General features: G+C 41.0%; 3 protein-coding genes across 3 annotated transcripts in view; all 3 read left to right on the top strand.

Annotated features, from left to right (window-relative positions):
• Positions 1–2432, top strand: part of RHBDL2 (rhomboid like 2) — a 45786-nt gene extending 43354 nt beyond the window's left edge. The window contains exon 8 of the mRNA XM_004614229.2: positions 800–2432. Within this exon, the coding sequence (XP_004614286.2) occupies positions 800–979 (180 nt within the window). The 3' untranslated portion in view covers positions 980–2432. The remainder of the gene's footprint in view (positions 1–799) is intronic.
• A 3483-nt stretch (positions 2433–5915) lies between these two features.
• On the top strand, positions 5916–8665 carry GJA9 (gap junction protein alpha 9). Its single transcript, XM_004614230.2, has one exon. It carries the CDS (start codon positions 6724–6726, stop codon positions 8242–8244), a length of 1521 nt encoding a protein of 506 aa, XP_004614287.2. The 5' UTR covers positions 5916–6723; the 3' UTR covers positions 8245–8665.
• Positions 8666–9712: 1047 nt separating this feature from the next.
• On the top strand, positions 9713–17726 carry MYCBP (MYC binding protein). Its single transcript, XM_004614232.3, has 5 exons — positions 9713–10111; positions 10303–10375; positions 13698–13746; positions 13995–14124; positions 15552–17726. Exons 1-5 carry the CDS (start codon positions 10028–10030, stop codon positions 15594–15596), a joined length of 381 nt encoding a protein of 126 aa, XP_004614289.3. The 5' UTR covers positions 9713–10027; the 3' UTR covers positions 15597–17726.
• The last annotated feature ends 1049 nt before the right edge of the window (positions 17727–18775 follow it).

An 18775-nucleotide genomic window follows, 5' to 3' on the forward strand; every position in this document is an offset into this window, starting at 1 on the left:
GTAAGTTCAGTTTATCATTTTTAATGAAAATGTGTTTACCTATGATATCAATAGCTGAAAAAGGTTGTTGAATGGGACAACAGTTTTTAAATTCTAGGCAGTGATTTCCATTCAGAAATTTGTTCCTGAGAAACTCAGGAATTTGGATTGACCCCTTTACTTATTGTTCTGACCATTGGCTCGGCTTCTCTGCAGCTGCCATACTGGAAGCTTTTCCAGAGTAATAGAGGAGGGATTTCACTGCTTACAGACAATAAAATGCATACTGGAAACAGCAATGAATTTTTGAGTTCAGAAAAATTTGCAATGTAAATTAAACTAACATTTCCAATTTTATTGGCATTAGTCTTTGAATTTGGCTGTTTCTATTTGAGCATTTATGCATGATGTTTTAATTATGATATTACTTAATGTGGGATCATAATGTGTTTCTACAGAGATCCATTTTGGGAACTCGCAACTCTTACTCCTCTTGATTGAACTATATAGAACCATTCTAAAGATGATGGTGATCAAGAATGAGAGACAATGGCTCCTGTTGTTTGTTCTCAGTTGTACTGAGAACTGAGTACAATTATACTCAGAACCTATGACATAAGATTCTTTTAAGCTTTGCATATGTTTTAGAACATTTTCCTTTTTTTGTGGATATGGAGTTTTCTGTCTCTTGCCTTACTTCCTTGTACTTCAGACTTGTAGGACTTAGGTTGGCTGTGATATTTTTTTAGTAATAGATGAAACTAAGTATGTGGTTAATATACCTATCACTTATTTCCATTTCCCCCTCTTTTCTATACAGGTATCTTTTGCAGCTCACATTGCAGGAGGATTTGCTGGAATGTCCATAGGTTATACTGTATTTAGCTGCTTTGATAAAGCACTGCTGAGAGATCCAAGATTTTGGATAGCAATTGCAGCTTATTTAGCTTTTACTGTATTTGCTGTGTTTTTCAATATTTTTTTATCTCCAGCAAACTGACCTGCTCCTACATAAACCAATGGATTAAAAAGAGCCATCTGAGAGAAAACAATAAAGAACTGAAACAATCTACAAAGAGACAGAAGACCCAGCAAATGCTAGCAATTTTGTAAACAGACAAAATGGTACTGAAACCATCAGTGCTTAAGAGGCTGAAGGAAGTAGCTTCTGGATGCAAAGCAAGGGAAGAACTAAGAAGTGAGAAGTGAAAACCAGACGTTGGGTCTTTCCCAGGTCTATGGTATGCGCTTATGTACAGGTCTGGAAATATTGTTCTCCCTGGAGAATCTGATAGAAATTTCTTGATAGAACCCATGAATTGTACTATTCTGGTAATAAAAACTTTTCATACATTGTGTCAGACTGTTGATAGTCACTTTTGACAACTGTTCCCCAAAATAGAACATTGTTTGAGATGCTTTATATAGTTTATTGCTAATCTTTTTTTAATAACTCAGAAAGGTAGCTATTATTTTATGCTTTAGAGAGCAGGACTTGGAAACTCTTGTCAAAAAATTAAATAACTTGGGGGTCTGGAGCAACAGCACAGTGGGTAGGGCATTTGCCTTGTACGCTGCCGACCCGGGTTTGATTCCCAGCATCCCATATGCTCCCCCGAGCACTGCCAGGGGTAATTCCTGAGTGTATGAGCCAGGAGTAACCCCTGTGCAAAGCCGGGTGTGACCCAAAATGCAAATATAAATAAATAACTTAGGGGCCAGAGAGATAGTATAGGGGTGGTTAAGGCACTTGCTTTACATGTGGCCAACCTGTGATTGATCCTGGGCTCCACGTATGGTCCCCAAATGAGCACAGCCAGGTATGGTCCCCAAAACAAAAAACTTTATCTAGGAAGGGCAGATTCTATAGATGGATAATTACTTGAAAGTCTGTATTCTCCTCCACTGGGGGAGTGTTTAGAAAATACCTGAGGGTGCTTGGGGCTACTCCTGGCTCTGTGCTCAAACAGGGCTGAGCTGAGCCATGCAGGGCAGTGCCTTAGTCCCTGTACTATCTCTCTGTCCTTCTATCCATTTTCTTACTGACAGTATTTAAGAGCAACAATTCCTTACTAAATCTTTGCAAACTTTGCATTTTGATCGTTAAAAAATATTTGCTTGTTTAGTTCTCTTATAATGAGATTTAAAATTTTTATTCAGTGTATGTGTAATTTACATGTTCCAGATATGTGCTTTAATAAAACTGTTTTTTTTTTTCGGGTGGAACACCTGGTGATGCTGAGGTTATTCCTACTCTGTGCTTAGGAATTACTCCTGGCGGTGCATGGGGAACCATAAGGGTTGCTGGGGGTCAAAAGTGGGTTGGCCATATGCAAGGCAAGAGCACTACTCGCAATGCTATCGCTCTGGCCCCAATAAAACTATTTTTTATATAAAATTTGAATAGATGTACAATTTTTAAATAATGAATGCTAATGATTGTCACTGTCACTGTCATCCCGTTGCTCATTGATTTGTTCAAGTGGGCACCAGTAACGTCTAGCATTGTGAGATTTATTGTTACTGTCTTTGGCATATCCAATATGCCACGGGTAGCTTGCCAGGCTCTGCCGTGCGGGCTAGATACCCTCAGTAGCTTGCCGGGCTCTCGAGAGGGGCGGAGGAATCGAACACGGGTCGGTCGCGTGAAAGGCGAATGCCCTATCGCTGTGCTATTGCTACAGCCCAATGATTAATTAACCTGATTAATTAAAGTTGGCAAAAAGGTCCAAGGGAGAAATATTTTTCTGCCAGCTCAGCAGGTTACTGTCACCAAATAGTGAACTTAATGACCATAAGGGCAGTGCAATTATTAATTACAGAAAACTAGACAATCAGGGTTCACTTAATTTTAGATGAAACATAACCTCTACATTATTAAGACTGATGACTAAAGTTATCATTTAGCAAGAAAGCCTATTTGCTACTAGAAATGTTATCCACATCATCAAAAACAATAACCAGGGAAAAATACCATTAATAACCACACAAACATCTGGTGTTTTAAATTTGACATCTCTGAATTACAGAAGAAACATTCATTCAACTCAACTGAATAAATGTAAGTGGTCCTGTACTATCAGAAATATTGAAGTATTCCACCAGTGTTGTTCAATAAAATGGCCACCAGGCAAAAATAGCTGTTAAATATTAATTGATTAAATAAAATTAGAAACTTTGTTCCCCTGTTACATAAGCCACATCACCAGCACTCGATAGCTCTTACGTGGCTACTGGCTTCCTTATTGGGATGTATATGTACCCTCCATATCAACAGCACTGCTAGAAGCAGGAATGAGCAGAATGGGAAGTGGACTTCAGCTGATGGCTGACTCACACTACTGATCTGAACCAAATCTGCTCTGCACCTGCAAAGGGACCCAGAGAACAAGCTAAACAAGTTGACAATGATAGTGTAACTTCTGCACTATTTGCTTCTGATCTACTTAATGAAGAAAGGTTTGTGTCAGTCTCTTTGCTTCTTTATCTAATCACGAGAGTTGTTTGAAATGATTTTACCTTTTGCTTTTGAATTTTCTGGTACTGTATCTGAAGAATACTAATATTCATGTCATTTGCATGGGAGCTTAGAACCTAAGATGAGTAGGTAAATAATAGTGCTGCTTTCAGAAAATATTAAGTAATATCTTTTAAGAAAAAATATTTTTATGTCTATATTTCTATTGTAACTATTACCCGTAGATAATCATAATTAATAGTTTGATAAAGTCTTCTAGGCCTTTTTTTAAACACATCTATTACCAATATATTGACAAGAAGGGGGCATAATGCTCAGTTTATAACCTGGATATCATTGAAGCAATATATGACATACCTTTATATTAGCATATAATTTCATGATAATTATTATTTTGATTTCTGGGCTGCATCCAGCTGTGCTTGGGAATCATTTCTAGTGGTACTTGGGGGACCATGTGGTGCCAGGGATCCAACCTGGGGTTTCTGCATATAGGGCCTGCATTATAACCTTTTGCACTATCTCCCTGGTTCAAAATCACTGTCACTGTCATCCCATTGCTCATCGATTTGTTCAAGTGGGCACCAGTAACGTCTCTCATTGTGAGACTTATTGTTACTGTTTTTGACACATCCAATACTTCACGGGTAGCTTGCCAGGCTCTGCCGTGTGGGCACGATACTCTTGGTAGCTTGCCAGGCTCTCCAAGAGGGGCGGAGGAATCGAACACGGGTCGGCTGCATGAAAGGCATAAAGATCAAAATATTATCTCAGGAATACAACTACATTTTATAAATTGGGCACTTTTTCAAATATTTCCAACTATTAAGTTTTTGAAAAAGAAACAAAGGGCCAGAGAGATAGTATAGTGGGCAGGGTGCTTTCTTTGCACACAGTGGACTGGGGTTTGGTAGCCTATGTGATCCCCTGAGTAACACCAAGAGTGATCCCAAAACATAGAGCCAAGAGTAATCCCTGAGCACTACTGGGTGTGGTCCCAAAGCCAAAGTAAATAAATAAAATAAAAAAGGAACTAAAGGGTTGGGGTAATGACTCAAAGGCTGGAGGGCATGCTTTATCTATAGAAGGTCTGAGTTCTGTCTCTGACCCTGTATGGTTTCCCAAGCACTTCCAAAAGTGGCCCTTGAGCACAGCTTGGTGGCTGACCCCGTCTCCCAAAAGGTGAATCTTACTGAATTAATAAATGAAAAATACCATTTTCCCTTGTGTTTAAATAAGACTTAAAAATAATTGAATTTGAGTCTCATGTTTATATAATCTTAATAGATTCATAAGAGCAAGTCAGTAGTTTAAGGAAATTTCCCAAAAGTTGTTTTAAAAAGTAACATTTTATCTCTTCATTCTCATCAGTGGAAAACTTATTATCAAATATTTCCTTGTTAATAGAGCTGTATTCTTGGGGGATAAATTCCAACAAAAATAGTGAGTCTGTTTTGAAACTCCAACAATAGTGAGTTGTGTGTTGAAATCTGGAATGTAATCAAGGTAAAGAGAAAAGGAAGTGAAATTATCAGTCACGCACGGGGGGGGGGGTTGGGGGGTGAGGGGTGGGATGTATACTGGTTTTTTTGTTTTTGTTTTTGTTTTTATTGGTGGTGGAATATGGGCACTGGTGAAGGGATGGGTGTTTGAGCATTGTATAACTGAGGTATAAGCCTGAGAACTTTGTAACTTTCCACTTGGTGATTCAATAAAATAAATTTTAAAAAAAAGTAACAAATTGGGGCTGGAGTGATAGCACAGCAGATAGGGCGTTTGCCTTGCACGTGGCCGACCTGATTTCCATTCCCAGCATCTCATATAGTCCCCCGAGCACCACCAGGAGTAATTCCTGAGTGCAGAGTCAGGAGTAACCTCTGAACATGACCGGGTGAGACCCAAAAGAAGCAAACAAACAAACAAAAAACAGTAACAAATTTGGGCTGGTGTGACAGTACAGTGGGTAAGTTATTTGTTTTGCACACAACTGACCTGGGTTTAATTACTGGCATCCTCTATGATACCCAGCACTGCCAGAAGTGATTCCTGAGTGCAGAGCCAGGAGTAAGCCCTAAGCATAGCTGGGTGTGGGCTACCCCTGCCTCCCCCTCAAAAAAAAAACACAGATTTCTTCCCTGTGTTTTGGGTCACACCCAGTGATACTCAGGCTCTCCCTGAGATCAGGGGTCAGTCCTGATGGAGCTTAGGGACTATATGTGATGCTGGGGATTCAAACCAGGGTGGACAGCATGCAAAACAAATGCCCCAACTTTTGTACTTGTAGTATCTCTGGTTCCCTAAAATTATTATTATTAAGGTAACATCACAGTAGTGTTAATGTTTATGCTTTTATTGTATAAAAGTATTTTCCTTCCATCACCACCAAAGTGCCCAGGATCCTCAACCATTGTCCTTATGTCCTTTCTAGTCATTCTTCTGTCCTTTGGGTCTCTGTAACCTCAGTTCTGTTGTCAGTTCACAGGCCTGTTTTCATATGCCATTGTCTATTCCCTTTGTTTCTTTATGTATCCCATATGAGTGGGATCATCTGGCATCTTGTCCTTCTCCACCTGATTTATCTTGCTTAACAAGACAAACTCTGATTCCATCCAAGTTGTAGCAAAAGGCAATCATTTCATTGTGTATTTATAACACAAGTGCTTTACCCATTCATCTGTTGTTGATCACTTGTGTTGTTTATAGATCTTTGCTATTTTAAATAGTGCAGCAATGAACAGAGTTGTGCATCTGTTCAAATTAATGTTTTTGTGTTCTTGGGAGGTATGCCAATAGAGGAAATCACTGGGTCATGTGGAAGCTCCATTCTTAATTTTTTGAGAAATTTCCATACTGCTTTCTGTAGAAGCTGAACTAGACAACATTCTCACCATGATTTTTTTCCCTGAATGCTATGATTTAAATATTAATTTAAATATTTTCCAGATATTATATTTTTACTTTACTGAGATCTAAATATGATTTTAAATTTCTAACAATATGTAGTTCCCAGTGGTGCTTGGGGGGCCATGTGCTCAAGGGACCATGTGGTGGTGCAAAGCATTGAGCCGTCTCTTGACCCTTATATTACAGGTAATAGGTTATCACAACTCTCAGAAGGAAAAGTAGAAGAATCAGCTGAACTGAAAGCGATGATTTGTTCATATTTAACCACAGGTTTGCTTGAAGAAATAACACAGCTTTCAGAATGGAGAAATTCATCTGTCCCTCTCTTGGGGTTCAAAGCTAAGATGATGAACTAAATAAATATGGGGAATTGGAATTTCCTTGGAGGCATTCTGGAAGAAGTTCACATCCACTCCACCACGATTGGAAAGATCTGGCTTACCATTTTGTTCATATTTAGAATGCTTGTTCTGGGTGTAGCAGCAGAAGATGTCTGGAACGATGAGCAGACTGGCTTCCTCTGTAACACAGAACAACCTGGCTGCAGAAACGTGTGCTATGACCAGGCTTTTCCTATCTCACTCATTAGATACTGGGTTTTGCAGGTGATATTTGTATCTTCACCATCCCTGGTTTACATGGGCCATGCTTTATATCGCCTGAGCATTTTGGAGAAAGAGAGGCAGAGGAAGAAAGCTCGAATAAGAGCAGAACTGGAGGGAGGAAAGTTCGAAACACCTGGAGAAGAGAGGAAATTGGGGCAAGAAATTTGTCTGCTGAGGGAAGAGAAACTAAATAAAGCTCCCCTGAGAGGAACCTTGCTTTGTACTTATGTGATACACATTTTCACTCTCTCTGTAGTTGAAGTTGGGTTTATGGTTGGACAATATCTTTTATATGGATTTCACCTGCGGCCTTTATTTAGATGTCATGGCTATCCATGTCCAAATATAATTGATTGCTTCATCTCCAGACCAACTGAAAAGACAGTATTCCTGTTATTTATGCAATCCATAGCTGCTGCTTCACTTTTCTTAAATGTTCTAGAAATTTTCTATCTAGGTTTAAAGAAGATTAAAAGAGGGCTCTGGGGACAATATAAATTGAAAGATGGACATAACAAATTCTACCTGAACAAGTCAAAACAAATTTCTGCCAAGTATTCTACACATGCAAGTTCACTGAAGCAACTCTCTTATGTATCTGATTATGGTCAGTTAATGGAAATACAAACACACACAGCAATATCCACTAGTTTGAATTTGCCTGCATTTCAGCCAGATTCTGACAAACATAGTGCAACTGGTAAGAAATGCATTATGAAAGAACAAGAAACGGTAGTGTTTAATGAGAGGTGCACATTTAGTACTAATCTTTCTCAGCATACTGACTCCAGTAATAAAGACAGCACTCATAAAATGTTTGGAATAGAAGGTAACGAGTTTAGGAGAAAAAGGGCAGTTGATGGCAACGACAACAAAAGGAGGCACTACACTAGAGGTTACTGGTCTATGTCAGCAGTTCCTAGAGATCTGGACAAACCTCTGATGCAGTCATCCCAGACTGTTTTCTCTCTGCCCCCTCAGTGCACCTGGAAACCAGAGTGGCTTCCTGCCTCTACAGAACACGAAAACCAGGTGTCTCCTCCTAAAGATAATGCGAAGGGCCAGTTCAGAGAGGGCATGTTCGGAGCACTTCCTCCTTCACAGGTGCATTTCCAACCACTTGATATTCCAGAAACGCCAAATTCTTTGAGAGAATTGTCTTTTGAACCTCAGTTGGTCAGAACCTGCAGGGATTCTACTGCTAACCTTCCAAACCACTTAGCATTGCTGACAAAGAACCATATTGGTAGGCGGGCTCCCTCCGACCTTCAGATCTGAACATCTGTTGACTTTTTGACATTGGGAGACTATTATCATAGAAGCAGGATAGTGGAGCATAGTCAAAGAAGAGTTCTAGGAACTTGTAATTTTTAGGAGGTGGGGGAAAGGGCTATATCCAGCTATGTTCAGGAGCTACTTTCAGCTTGGAGTTGCAGGGGATGTGCATGTGTCAGTAGAGTTATCCAGATGAAATTCCAACCCTCCCTCAGGCAAAGCATGCCTCTGGCCCTTTGAACTATTTCCACCACCTAGGACCAACTGTTAAGAAGAGAGCAAAAGTATTTGAAAAGGGATGAAAAAAGTTTTGATTTCAAACTGTGACAGGGTAGTTGTTTTTTTTTTTTTGGGGGGGGGTCATATCTGGCAATGCACAGGGGTTACTTCTGGCTCTGAACTCTGGAATCACCTCTGGCAGTGCTCAGACGACCATATGGGATGCTGGGAATTGAACCCCAGTCGGCGGCGTGCAAGGCAAATGCCCTACCCGCTGTACTATTGCTCCAGCCCCAAGCGGTAGTTTTTTTTTTTAAAAATAATTTTTAAAGAATCACCGTGAGATACATAGTTACAAAACTTTCAGGATCAGGTTTCAGTCATACAATGTTCCAACATCCATCCCCTGGCCAGTGTAAATTTCTTACCGCCAGTAACCCTTGCCCCTCCCCCCCATGAGAGGCACTTTTCCTCTCTCTCCTTCTTCACCCTCTCTCCTCTCTTCCCTTTGGGTATTATGATGTGCAATACAGATAATGAGAGGCTGTCATGTTTGGTCCTTGAGACAAGGTAGTTTTAATTTAAAAGATACAAACATACCAAATAATACCAGATTACTTCTTTTAGAGTTCCTTCAGAATTCATGAAAACTGATTTTGGAAAAATCACATTCAGAATCGTGGCTAATAGCTTGGAATAAGGTTTTCCTTTGAAAGGACCAAATAATTTAACATTCATGATTCATATAATTTCTGTTTTTAGTTGCTGAGCTTATTTCTGGACACAATTTTGTTTCTGGGATTTAATTTAGGTTTCCTTACAGACAGCAACTAATGTCTATTGATTAGTTTATCTAGTAAATAAAATCTTAAATGACTAATGACTTTATTATTTTATTGTTCCGCGATTTAGTGCCCAGACTGGAGTCTTGAGGCTCTGCAACTCACTGGCCACCCAAGCCGGCCACTTTCCTTATAGTCCCGCCTTTGCTAGGACGGTCTTTCAGAAACGTGTTTCATACAGTGCCTGGCATACTACAAGTATTCAAATGTGCTGTTAACAATCCGGAACCGAATAAGGATGGAGCTCGCCCTCCGGAGGCCCAAATCACAAAACAAGGAGACTCCAAGAGTAAAAGCTGGCCCCAAAGACCACACGTTTTAAACATTCTCCTCAAGCCCTCGAGTCCAGACGGCCGCTCACTTATCACGACTCATGCCCACGTCCCCAGGCAGGACCGGTGGCCCGTCTCCCAACAGGCAGCCCAGCCCTTCGGCCTCTGCAGGCCGAGTCCCCAGGCACCACGCCCACCGCTGGCTCCACGTGAAGCCAATGTTGGGCCCTAAGCTTCTCCCGAGATCCCGAAAGCTCGCCCCAGATCGCGGCGGGGACCGGAAGAGGAAGGATGTTCGCTGTCGCGGGCGCTCGGGGGCGGGCCTACGCAGCCTCCCTCGGGTCGGCCTTCCATGGGGCATTCTGAGCGTCCTGGGAACCATGGAAACAGGCCACACCCCTGCGATTTCGGCCCGAGGCTAGGCAGTGCGCAGGCGCATGCGCCCTTCTGCGCATGAGCAGTGTTGCCCTAAGTCCTCCAGCCACGGTCTCGGGCGCCAGCTCCGCGGCTGCCGCTGTCACTATGGCCCATTACAAAGTGAGGGGGGCGCGGCGTGGCTCGGGGGCTTGCGGGGGGTAGCCAGGCGCTGGGCGGCTCTGAGCGGGGGTGGGCACGCGCGCGCAGGTTTTGGGGGGGCTCAGGCAACGAGGCGAAGGCGGGTGGCCGGATTCCAGCGCCTTCCTGCTCCCGCACCCGGCTTCGACCACTGACCCGCCGTATCTCCCCAGGCCGCAGACTCGAAGCGCGAGCAGTTCCGGAGGTATTTGGAGAAGTCGGGGGTGCTGGACACGCTGACCAAGGGTGAGCATGGGCTAGGAGACAGTTCCTCGTGTCCTCGTCGTGCCACTCGGCGCTGTTTCCCTGACGGGGTCATGGCAGGGGGACGAAAGGGAAACAGGTGGGACCTGTCGCGGGGTTCTTGAAAGGTGGGTGGGCTCTGGGTTTTGAGGGACCCACGGACGTCTGGCTGCTGGTCGCCGCCTGTGTCAGGGGCCACGCTCTTAATGCTAGACTCCTGGCGAGAGTGAAACTTGTAGCTGTTGCAGTCTAACTTCCGTTGCTGCGCCTCTAGCAGCCGGCAGTGGGCAGGTTTGCTAAAGACCCCAGGATCCCAGGTCCACTCGCTTTAATTTTTGTGACGTTTTTCAAAGCCCTGCTAATAGTTTCCCTAGAGCTAAGGGGAAGTTGGAAAAAATGACCAAATTCAGATAGCTAAGTCAGATAAGTGGTTCGTAATCAATTTGTATGGGGCTTTTAACCTCCTTTGGTAGTCTATATAAATTTCTACTTTGTAGATTTTAAAATAAAGTGGAATTCCAGCTTTTAAGAGTTAAAAGGAACTCAAAGTGGTTATATTTTCATTGCTCTTCCACAGGGTTTAATATCTAGATAGATTAATAAGGTGCTTCAAATTGAAGACTTCCAACAGATTGTGATATATTTCATTAGCTCAGCAGCAATAATTTGAATGTTTTGATCATGCCACACACTGTCTGGGACTTTCAGAGGTGTAGAACAGAAGAATTTTGAGGGATGGTGATCTGGGTCCATAGAGGCTTGTTAAGTGTTTGGGAAATAATTGGGCAGCTGCTCTTGGGCCAAACCACAGGTTAAGTGGAAACTGTGGAAGAATAATTCTGGGTCCTAGAAAAGCAGAGCTTTCAGTTTTCAAGCACAAGCTGTTGATTTTAAAATGCTACTTACTTTGGGGAGGGAGTGATAGTACAGCAGGCTTGTAAGTTGCTGACCAGGGTTTGGTCCCACCAGGAATCATCCCTGAGTGCAGAGCAAGGAGTGAGCACAGCTGGTATAGCCCCAAAAACAAGTCCACGAGATCATTTATGAAAAAAGAACCCAACAACTATGATTCAGTTTTCTACCTAGGATAGCAACAGGGTGAATAAAAATTTTTGCTCTACAAGTTTGTACCTTAATTGGGGGAGACATAATAGTTTATGAGCTAGAGGTAACTTATGAATAAAACATAGCCAGGTAAGTGGTGAAGCAGTAAAGAGCTGTGCGTATGCCTTGTATATAGGGTGTGCAGGAAGGACACTCACATGTTACATATGAGTGGAAATTGGAAGAAGTACTCAGTGTTGTCAAGAATTCCAGGAACTGTAGGATAGAGACTGGAGGGTGTGGGTGAAGAAAGATGGAATGTGAAAGGGCAGAGAACTGACACAGTTGTAGGAGGTAAATGAAAATATGTAGCTCTGTGGATATAGGTAGAGGAATCTGTTGGATGCCACTTTTCCCTTGCTCACATCCACTGGTAATTCCTCAATCCTCTTCGATTTCCAGTCTCCTAAATAACATCAGGAGACAACCTTTGAGGTGTTCTATTTAAAATATCATTATTATGGGGCTAGAGAAATAATATAGTGAGTAGGGCGCTTGCTTTGCATGCTGTTGACTTGGGTTTCCCTGACTGCCCATATGTTCTCTGAGCCCCACCAGGAGTGATCCCCGAGGACAGAGCGAGGAGTAATCCCTGAGCATCACCTGGTGTGACCCTCTTTGCTCCCTCCCAAAAATAACCAAAAAAAGTCATTATCGGCCTCAAACATATGTACTTTACATATGATTATAATTTTATTGTTTATTTTACCTTGGGGAGCGGGGTATCTTGAGGATCACTGGCTTTGATACTTAACCAAGCAGGATGGTTCAATGCTAGGGCCCAGTGGTGCTGGGGAAGGTTTATAACTTCTATCTAGTTTTTTTTTCTTTGTTCTTTTTGGTCACACCTGGCAATGCTCAGGGTTTACTCCTAGCTCCCCACTCAGGAATCGCTCCTGGCAGTGCTTAGGGTACCATATGGGATGCTGGAGATGGAACCCTGGTCGGCCTGTGCACGGAGAGTGCCTTACCTGCTGTACTCTCTCTTGACTCATCCATTTAACTTCTGATAACTTAGTTCGGCTTATTTTAGCTTATTTCCAAGAGGATTTGAAATTATTTCTAATATATTCTGTCATAGAGTGTTTTGTTTGCTTTGGTTTGTTTTGGCTGTGCTGTGCTTTCTGGTTGCCTCCTGGCTCTGCACAAGGATCACTTCCTTTTCTTCCCCCTCAAACTGTTTATTTTACTGAATCACAGTGACAAGCCTGGCAAGCTCCCCATGGCGTATTACCAAATACAGTAACAGTAACAGGTCTCATTCCCTTGACCCTGAAAGAGCCTCCAGTCGTTGGGAAAGATGAGTAAGGAGAGGCTGCTAAAATCTCAGAGCTGGGACTAATGCAGACATTACTAGCATCTGCTTGAGTAAATCTATGAACAATAGTATTACAGTGATACAGTGAATCACAGTGAGATATACAGTTACAAAGTTATTCATACAATGTTTCAGTTATACAGTGTTCCAATACTCACCTCTTCACCAGCATACATTTCTCACCACCAATGCCCCCAGTTTCCTTCCCATCACATACGTGTAATTCTTTTGATCAAAGAAATGCAGGTACTCAATTTATGGTGAAGGCCCAGTGAGGGCCTTCAGGGATCACTTCCTCATGGACTTGGGGGACCCTTGGGGTTGCCAGGAATTGAACTGTGGTCGGGCTGCATGCAAGACGATGCTCTACCTGCTGCACTATCACTCTGGCAAACTTTTTAGTTATTTTGAATGCTGTATCAACCTTGGAAAGTCCTTGCTAAGGCAGAAAGGAGAGCACTGAGTATACAGTTCTTACCTGATTTAAAGAAAATATGTTTCACCTACAGGAAAGCACAGGAAACTTGATATTTACAGTATTATGTTTCTACTTTATCAATCTCATAAGTACCAATCACAGAAATTTAGGTGCTTCAAGAGAAGGGGGGCTGAGGAAAGAGTAACTAAGGTAAGAGCTGGCCACTCAGTTATAATCTGAGGCTACAACTACCCCCACTATCCCCGTCATTTCACTTCCCAAGGGAACAGTATTTCCCACTTCAGGAAATACTGTGCAGTAAAGTTCCTTGCAAACAGAGCTCCTACTCTCAGTTTACCATTATATGGACAAGGCCTAGCAATGTGCTTGATGTAAATCAAGCACTTAATATTTGATTTAGGCAATATAATTTCAGTCGTTCATATCAAGATTTTAATTGTTTTTTTCTGCCTTTTGATTTGCAGTGTTGGTAGCCTTATATGAAGAACCAGAGAAACCTAATAGTGCTTTGGAGTATCCTTCTAATTTTTCTCTTAAGTCAGAAAAAGGCCTTCTTATTTTTATCTTTTATTGTTTCACATAGATAATAGCCTTTAAGAAAAGTTTTATTGTTGAAAAAGTTACTTTCTTTTGACTTTTGAATGATGGTCTCTGAGTAAATGCTGGGGGTAGGGTGGTGTGGTTCCGATTGGTGAGATTGTTGCTATTCTGGCTATTGTTTCATTCAGCTCTAAGGAGTAAATTCTTAACTTTAAAAATAGCTTTTTAAAGCATCACTTAGGAGCTGCTACCCCAGAAAATCCAGAAATAGAGCTGCTTCGTCTAGAATTGGCAGAAACGAAAGAGAAATATGAAGCTATTGTAGAAGAAAACAAAAAACTGAAAACAAAGGTAAAGTTCTTAAGAGAATTCATTAAACATCTTTAATGATTCTATAAGTAAAACCTAAATAAGAGGGACAGTAGAGGAGGGAGAAGGGTGAATATTAATCCTGATTTTGTGAGACAGAACTGATACCTACTTAGAAATTCCACAGACAAATTCTAAATAGGACAAGCAAACTGGTCAAGAACACAGAGATGCAGCTTGTAAGTTAATGGTTCCAAGTTTAAAGTCTGGGGCAGCTGGTATAAGAAGGTTAGTATAGGGCCATGGCTTTCTGAGTGGTATTAGTGCCTTTGTAGAGTTGAGCAGTGCCAAGTATGTTTATAGTTTTATATGGTAGCCCTGAGTTAAATGTAGCTCTGTAAATTAGTTTGCACTTCATTTTGTCCAGTGCTGAAGTTTTTCTTCAAACCTTTGTGAGAATTTTAATGAACTTCAAATTAGTCAGGTCTGTGTTGGTGGTTTTACCACATGTTGAATCATATGACGTGTTCTACGTTACTAAAGGCATTTCTCATGTGTTTTATCTTCTCAGGAGCATTGTGAGATAAGTGAAACTGTTTTATAAGTGAAGAAACTAAAAATCATGAAGTCTAATTAGTTTCTTAAATCCAGAGTTGATTGGAAAGGCTTAATCTTAGCGTTGTGTTCTTGCAGGGATGCATGTCACTGTCACTGTCATCCCGTTGCTCAACGATTTCCTTGAGCGGGCACCAGTAACGTTTCCATTGTGAGACTTGTTGTTACTATTTTTGGCATATTGAATATGCCACGGGTAGCTTGCCAGGCTCTGCCGTATGGGCGAGATACTCTCGGTAGCTTGCTAGGCTCTCCGAGAGGGGCGGAAGAATCAGACCCAGGTTGGCCTCATGCAAGTCTAACGCCCTATCCGCTGCGCTATCGCTCCAGCCCTGAGCAGAGATACATAACTTAGCATAAAAGAAAGTGAGCTGTGTGCATGAGGTCCTGGCTTCAATTCCTCCTTTGATACCACAAAAAGCAGTATCTTAGGGATTTCCACAGTGTTCAAGTCCAGTAATCTCTTTGGGACTTTAACATCAAAGACATTAGCTGCTAGATAAACAGGTTGCATAATTTTTCCCCCCTACTTTTTAGAAAATTCAGTAAAGCCATGGCATTTTTTTTGGAAGATAAGATTATTATAGATGAAGTTTCTGAGCAGTACACTCTTGAATTGGCATTAAATTCTGGTTTCCCATTAAGTTTAAACGTTTATGTGAAAAGAGCTTTTATGGGTTTGGTTGTATTATGCCTTAAAGCATGAATGGTTTAAGAAGGATAGGATTTAATAAAATACTGATTCAGTGATTAAAATGAATCTTAATAGTTATGTAGTTTCATAACTTTTAAGTATTTTTTTTAGCCCAGTTTAGAATACAATTCACCTTAACTCCTCTGTCTTTGCCCCATAGCTTGCTCAGTATGAACCACCTCAGGAGGAGAAGCGTGCTGAATAGAATTCTTCTCACTTGAAAAGACAATGAAAAATGGTTTTGTATGACTTGAATAGTTTGTATAGTGTATAATCTTTTCTGAACAGATGCTATAGAACTCTTTTAATATGTTAAAAAAAATCACCTATCACACTTTAACTGTTCAAACACATATTTAGAATCACCAATAAAAACTCAATATAACTTTCTTTGGGTCTTAAAAGCAGAAGAATCCAAAGTGAATCCTGAAAAAATAATCTAAACAGCTATTTAATTCATCACCCTAAAGACATTCTGTTTATCAGTATGATGAAGAATGATGGTTCTGGTAATATTTTAGCCAAGGAAGTTTAAGATGGAGTATTTCTTGGATTAGTTTAGGATACAAGCACAGGTATAATCATTTTCGGAAGGAAAGTGACACTGTGTTTCTATTCTATAGGCAGCTGGACAGGTGTGTGTGAGATAAGATGCTTCTGCAGGGGTTCCTACAAACCTTCTGCTCGTTTATGTAACGGAACAGATCTCTCCTCTTTTCCACCACTTGCCTTAGACAACTGTGTGTGTGTGTGTGTGTGTGCCAGTGTGAACTCTGACACCACTCTTTCCTTCTATGCAATCATGCCCTACTTGATAAAGTCGCCTTGCTTTACTCTGTGTCAGTGGGTCTGAATTGCACATTGGCCTTTCTTTGTTACTTTTCAATTTGCTATAATTGTAGTTACCCTGATTGTCATTTATATAACTTTAAACAGGATCGTACTCTTCCCCTGCCTTACTTAGTCGCTTAGTTGAGCACAGAACAGAGGCAATATAAGACTCTGGATTCATGCACAAGCTGGAAGGAGAAGGGCACCGAGCCAGATATCACGGGAAAATATAGTTTGTGGGTATAATAAAATAGTGCTTTTCCCCCTCAAAGTAGCCTTGGATTCATTTGATCTTCATTAACCCTGTGAAGTAGGTAGGGCAAGTATAAGGGGAGGTTGTGTGCTGAATTTTTACGCCAAAGACTGATATTAATACTTTTTTTTTTCCTTATTAACTGTAGAATCTTGGGCACACCAGTCAGCTGCTCTGAGACTCATTTTCCCATCTGTTAAATGAAAAGGTACTATCCGTGCTGCCTACCTCACAGGGTTGTTGTGAGGTCACATGAGAATGTATATGAAAGATTTGTAAATGGTAAAGCACTATATTCTTGTTCGTTAGTCTTTTCTTCTTTCTTTTTGAAGCTCTATAGTCAGATGTTTAGTTTTATTGATCACTTATTTTCTGTATTAATTGACATTATTAAGTAGTTTTATGTATTCTCTTCCTGTTGTGGGAAATTTTTTGATCAAAACACACATGAAAAAACGCTCCTGTGACAGCCAATTTAATAAGCAAAAACCTAAGCACCAGCAGGACATTGGGACCAAGTCAATTATAAGGACGTTTTAATCAGTCATGTTGGCATGAATATGGCATTGGTCTGTGCCTCCTAATCACAAGTGTGGCTTTGGAAGGGAGCCAGATAATGTTGAAATAACATTCACTTGAATTAGTCTGTGTTTTACCAATGCAAGTGCCTCCCTACATGGACAGCAGCGGGCTGGGTGTAATAAAGATGAATAACAGGAAGTTAGCTGTAAGACATGTACATAAGCAATTACATACAATGTGGTATATAGGATGTGCTAAACTATAATAATAATAAAACGTGATCCTTATGGGGATTTTGAAGGAGAGGGAGACCTGTCTTTAAGCAGTTAATATGACAGTCCCTTTGTGGATATAGACAAGTAGAAATTTTCCAGGGAGCCAATCCTCAGTTGTGCTCTCTACCTCTCATGGAACTAGTATTAATGTCAGGTGACTCTTTTGTGCCATCCTTTTGGACATAATGATAATGTGGGTTGTGTAATTATACTCTCGGTGGAACTGGTCAGTGCTATGTAAGAATCCAGGTCAGCCTGGCCTCTGGAGGTCCTTTTCAACATTTCTGTCAAGGATTTGGATATAGGAAGATGCTCAATGGAGTAGAAAAAAGATCCCATCCATTTCTTTCTTGCTCTGCTTTTTGCTTCAGACGCCTTAAACATGAAGTGATTTTTAAAATCTTGCATAAAAGGTTGTTGTGAAGATCAAATTAAATACCATGGGTATAAAACCACCTTGTACATTGTAAAGGACTACATGTGGGCCAGGTGGTGGTAATACCAAATCTGTAACTAACACAAGGTTGAAAGAGCTGGTTGGTTAACTATATTGAATTAAACTAGAATGATTAACTTTTGAGTATTTAAACTATTGGGCCTAAGCCAAAAAGTTGAAATAATAAGTCTTGTAATACTTAGGTTAGATAATGAGTTATCTAACTCATTATCTGAGTTAATTCAATGGGCTGGAGTACATGCTTTGCATGTGAGAAGCCTCGTTTAATCCTTAGCACTACATATTCCCTCCAGCACCAGCAAGCACCATTAGATGCCTGGTGCATCTAAACATCAACGAAAACATCAAAACAAAAAAAAAAACCCACACTTATAATGTTTAGGAAGTAGATTGTTTACCAAGTACTAGTCCCATTGATTACCAGTGTGAACCACTTTTACTTTGGGTATTTAAGAAATTATTATATCCTGGGAATAATTTATAGAAGTATTGGCCCAGATGCTAAACAGTTATCCTCAAGGCTATCCTGTAAATATTGCATTGGAGATGCCAGACATCTGAAGGATGCTGAGAGCGTGAATGCTCTCAACATCCTAAAGAGACTAATAGGGAGAGGGCATTTAGTGCTGCGTGTGCACTTGCCTTTGGAGTGATCATCAAAGTTTTGCCACTATGAAAAGAAATTAACTGCACTTTGAGGAAGTTCTTCAATTTCCCATAGGCACCAACTACTAAAGTATAAGCTGCTTATCAATCTTGAGGTGAGAGGTTGAACTAATGACTTTTGATAGTTTTTAGTTTGGGGGCCACATCCAGCGATGCTCAGGAGTTACTCCTGGCTCTGTGCTTAGGAATTCACTTCTGGCAGGAATTACTGCTGGTGGTGGACTGGGGACCATGGGGTAAGGCGGGGCAGTGATCAAAACCAGGTGGGCTCTGTGCAAGGGAAGCACCCAATACCCACTATACTAGCTCTCTGGCCCCTGAACTAAATGATTTTAAAGAACATATACTACCTTTGACTTGCAGACTCAGATATACTCAAG

Source organism: Sorex araneus, chromosome 5, assembly GCF_027595985.1.
Source record: "Sorex araneus isolate mSorAra2 chromosome 5, mSorAra2.pri, whole genome shotgun sequence".
NCBI classification, from domain to species: domain Eukaryota; kingdom Metazoa; phylum Chordata; class Mammalia; order Eulipotyphla; family Soricidae; genus Sorex; species Sorex araneus.

Bases quoted from the DNA above. Each gene is read 5' to 3' on its own strand.
- MYCBP (XM_004614232.3), top strand. From the start codon at position 10,028: ATGAGCAGTGTTGCCCTAAGTCCTCCAGCCACGGTCTCGGGCGCCAGC. The intron at 13,747-13,994 runs GTATCCTTCTAA...CTTTAAAAATAG, and splicing joins AAACCTAATAGTGCTTTGGA to CTTTTTAAAGCATCACTTAG. The intron at 14,125-15,551 runs GTAAAGTTCTTA...TTTGCCCCATAG, and splicing joins ACAAAAAACTGAAAACAAAG to CTTGCTCAGTATGAACCACC.
- GJA9 (XM_004614230.2), top strand. From the start codon at position 6,724: ATGGGGAATTGGAATTTCCTTGGAGGCATTCTGGAAGAAGTTCACATC.